Raw genomic sequence first — 3,640 nt, forward strand, 5'->3', positions numbered from 1 at the left:
CATTATATAAAAATTGGTGTATCTCAAAAATAAAACTATGAAGACACTCAAAATAAATTTCCTGTGGTTGTAAACTACTTTTTTTGCAACTTTTTTGTATTTAAAGTTTTGAGGGATAAACCTCTTAAATTTCTCCAAGTAGAAATATATGTAAAAAACAAAACAAAAACGATTTTAAATTTTTTTGTAGTTTATTGCACTTTTTTGCAATTTATGTAGTTACTATGGACTTAATGCATACATATTATTAAAATGTGGGCTATAACAGTTGTATTGATGTATAGCAACTTTAAATGCTCCCTAAATGGCACTACAGCCTGTAAAAATATAAAGTAAGCTCTGGCGGCCTTGGTTCTATGGTAGGTCTTAAAGGGTTAAAGAAAACTTGTGGAGGATATATGTAAAACATTTGAGCTGAGAATTGAGGCTCTGTCAAGCTCACTTACTCAAATTTTAATTACTTCATTATTTTGCTGTTATTTCTCTTTCATGCTCAGACATGTGTCTCCCGCCTCTCAGCTTCACTCTTCCCACTATCTGGTTTCTTTACACCGCACACACACCCTCAACCTCAAGTCAAAGCAAGACTGTTTATATCAGTTACCTGACATTTACAGTGTTAGATTGTCTTCCTGACAATATCAGCATTCTTGGATTTTTAACAGCTGAACTTTGAAGTGGATGAAGAGAAAATGAGTGCAGTGACTGAGTCGCTCTGCTGCATTCTGCTGCTTTTTTTCTGCATGTTTTCCCGTAAGTACAAAATAACAGCAGCTCACTAATAACACTAAGAACAATTGATTGATTGGAGGAAGTAAGAAGCTGTGTGGAAATGGAGTAGACTATATCTTGTAGCTAAGTAACACATTTGGCAGTCCTGATATTTATTGCGACTGAAGCGAACCCTAATATAGAAAAAAGTCCACGACAGCTTATCTTTACATTTTTACATGTTGTTACACATTTTATTAATTTGTATGTATTACGTCGACAGCAACAACATAAACTGCTAAAAACTGCAATAAACTCAAAGAAATTACAATCATTTTTGTTTTTGTACACATTTTCTTTACTTACAACAATGTCAAAGGCGTTGAAGAAGAGGCTTGGGGCCACTTCATCCAGAGAACTGCTGCTTACTGAATATTTCCTCTTGTTCAGACTATTCTCTGTAGCGATGACTGTGAGCAGATCAGACCTGTCTGCAGTACTCAGCCCAGCCCATGTGGCACCAACAACCATCCTACATTCAAAGTCACTTATATAACCATTCTTCATCATTCTGATGTTCAGTTTGAACTTCAGCAGGTTGTCTTGATCATGTCTAAATGCCTAAATGCATTTGGTTGCTTCCATTTTATTGGCTAATTAGTCATTTGCATTAACAAACAGATGAATACAAAACGACAGGGATTGACCCAAAGTACTTTTTCGTAAAGGCAGTGAGATTAATAAGGAAAGTATATAAAAACTGATTTGAGAAGGGAATAAAACCTAAGATTTAAATGTAAAATATGATTAAAAATACATGAAATACAGCTCAGGAATCTCTGTTTGGTCCTCACTGTGAAGTGAACAGTTGTATTTTCACCTTTAACCTCTCTGCTCTGTATTGTTTCCTCCTTCAGACCAGGAAACCATCACAGCTGATTCTAAGCAGAATGTCAATCTCACATGTCAGGCACCAAATAACACGGACCCCATCATTGTTGTAGAGTGGAGCAGAGCTGACCTGGTACCAGAATATGTTTTTGTGTATCGGAATGAGAAGCTTGATCTGGAAAACCAGCATCCATCCTTTAAGAACCGTGTGGATCTGCGAGACAGACAGATGAAGGACAGAGACGTGTCTTTGATTCTAAAGAATGTGACGATTAATGACACTGGAATATACGAGTGTCATGTCTTCATGAGTGCAACAAAAGTTCGTCTGAAGACCAAACCCATCTGCAACATCACCCTGAGAGTTGTTCCTCCAGGTGAGTGAGTAGAGTTGAGTGTGTGATCAGAGGTGAAGCTGCTTCCTGGTTGTTGATGTTTGTTTCTAAAGATGTTGTTGATGAGACTTTGTAGAAAGCAGCTGGTCTGAGTGATGTGATCAGAGTGCAGTAGATAATGTCTGACAGCAGTTTGAAGAGGAAATGGATTCTGTTCTGTTCTTCACTCATCACCTACCTGACAGCTGACACCTCACACCTGTTTCTCACCTGCAGGTCAGCCAGGAGGAGACACAGAGGATGGAGGGAAGGAGGATGGATCTGTTGGACTGAAAGTTGGCCTGCCACTTTTAGGTGTGCTACTTATTGCTGCTGCTGTTGTTGTTTTTTGATAAAGAACAAGGTCAAGATTTATACCAATCTGGGCACGCAGTAGAGAATGAGCTGTAGACTTCAATCATGTAAAATGTGTTTCATCTCTGTCAAACCTTTTTGTATTATTGTGTTTATCAGTGGCTCTGTGAGCTTCAGTGTGTTCGTGTGTATTTTGTTTCAAGGTGCTGCTTAGTCTTTAACAATGCTCTGTAGTCAAAATGTTTAAAATGAGTCGAAGGTTTTCTTTTTTAAATATGTTCAGAAAGTGTGTGGGAAAGTAATTATTGGATATTAAGTAGCGGAATTTCAAGAGCAGGACCACGTCTCCAACACGCTCCTTCCGGTTCTCATCTAGATAGGTTCCCCCAGTTCTGCAAGCTGTTGATTCTCATTTACGTGCCTCACCCTCCCTTCCTCCCTTTTTCAATTCTGTAACTTCTTCACTTCTATTAGGTACATGGGGATCAGGGGCCATGGAACCCCTGATAACCATAACCAGGCCCAGGAACCGACGCCAATCCCTTTCAAGGCCTTCCCCAAACCACAGGTCAATTCATGTCCAAGAATTAACCTTTACCTACTTATGGATGGCGGTGTTCCAGTTTGACCACTTGGTGGCAGCTTTGTGTCTCTCTTATAATGCTGCTGTATGGTAGGCTTCAAAAGCCGAATGTTTTTGAGCTTTAAATCAGCCGAGATCCTTTGAATCTACCATTGTCTGTGCTTTGCTCCATTTTCCATGAATATTTCTTGAATTTCCCCTCACCCCAACCAGTCGCAGCAGATGATTGCGCCTCTCTGGTTTTGTTGGAGGTTTCATTCCTTATGAAGGAAGGTTTTCCCTACCCACTGTCACCCAACGCTTGGTCACAGTGTGTCATCTGTTTTTTGGGGTCTTCTCTGTACTATTGTAGGGTCTTTATCCTTAAATACAAAATCCCCTGGAGGTGATTGCTGTTGTGATTTGGTCCTCTATAAATAAAATTGAATTTAACTGACCAGACTGTAAACTGTTTCTTTTCTCGTGTTCAGCCACTGCTGGCAGAGAGAAAGAAAGTAAAACCTAAAAGGGAGTATCCTTCATCAAAGCTCCACCCTCTCGTAGAATATGGTCACACGTACACGGGTTTTTTGAAAAGATTTTTCTATGCATCTTTCGTCCAAAACGTAAACTGCATTTTCAATCACTGAAAACCGAGATTTTTATCAACTCCTGCCGGGGTGGAGATTTTTGAAAACTCAGTTTTTACATGTGGACGAGGAAAACGGAGATTTAATCTGATTATCTACAGTTTTTACACGCTTATATATACACACAAAGTTACTGT

At 39.2% G+C, this 3,640-nt stretch overlaps 1 protein-coding gene across 1 annotated transcript; it reads left to right on the top strand.

Annotated features, from left to right (window-relative positions):
• Positions 1-313: 313 nt before the first annotated feature.
• Positions 314-3,315, top strand: LOC113013268 (uncharacterized). The gene is made up of 4 exons (XM_080298781.1): positions 314-753; positions 1,629-1,979; positions 2,214-2,291; positions 2,766-3,315. The coding sequence occupies exons 1-4, from the start codon at positions 693-695 to the stop codon at positions 2,966-2,968; spliced, it is 693 nt and encodes a 230-aa protein (XP_080154907.1). The 5' UTR covers positions 314-692; the 3' UTR covers positions 2,969-3,315.
• Positions 3,316-3,640: the final 325 nt, after the last annotated feature.

This window comes from Astatotilapia calliptera, chromosome 3 (genome assembly GCF_964374335.1).
Source record: "Astatotilapia calliptera chromosome 3, fAstCal68.1, whole genome shotgun sequence".
NCBI lineage: Eukaryota > Metazoa > Chordata > Actinopteri > Cichliformes > Cichlidae > Astatotilapia > Astatotilapia calliptera.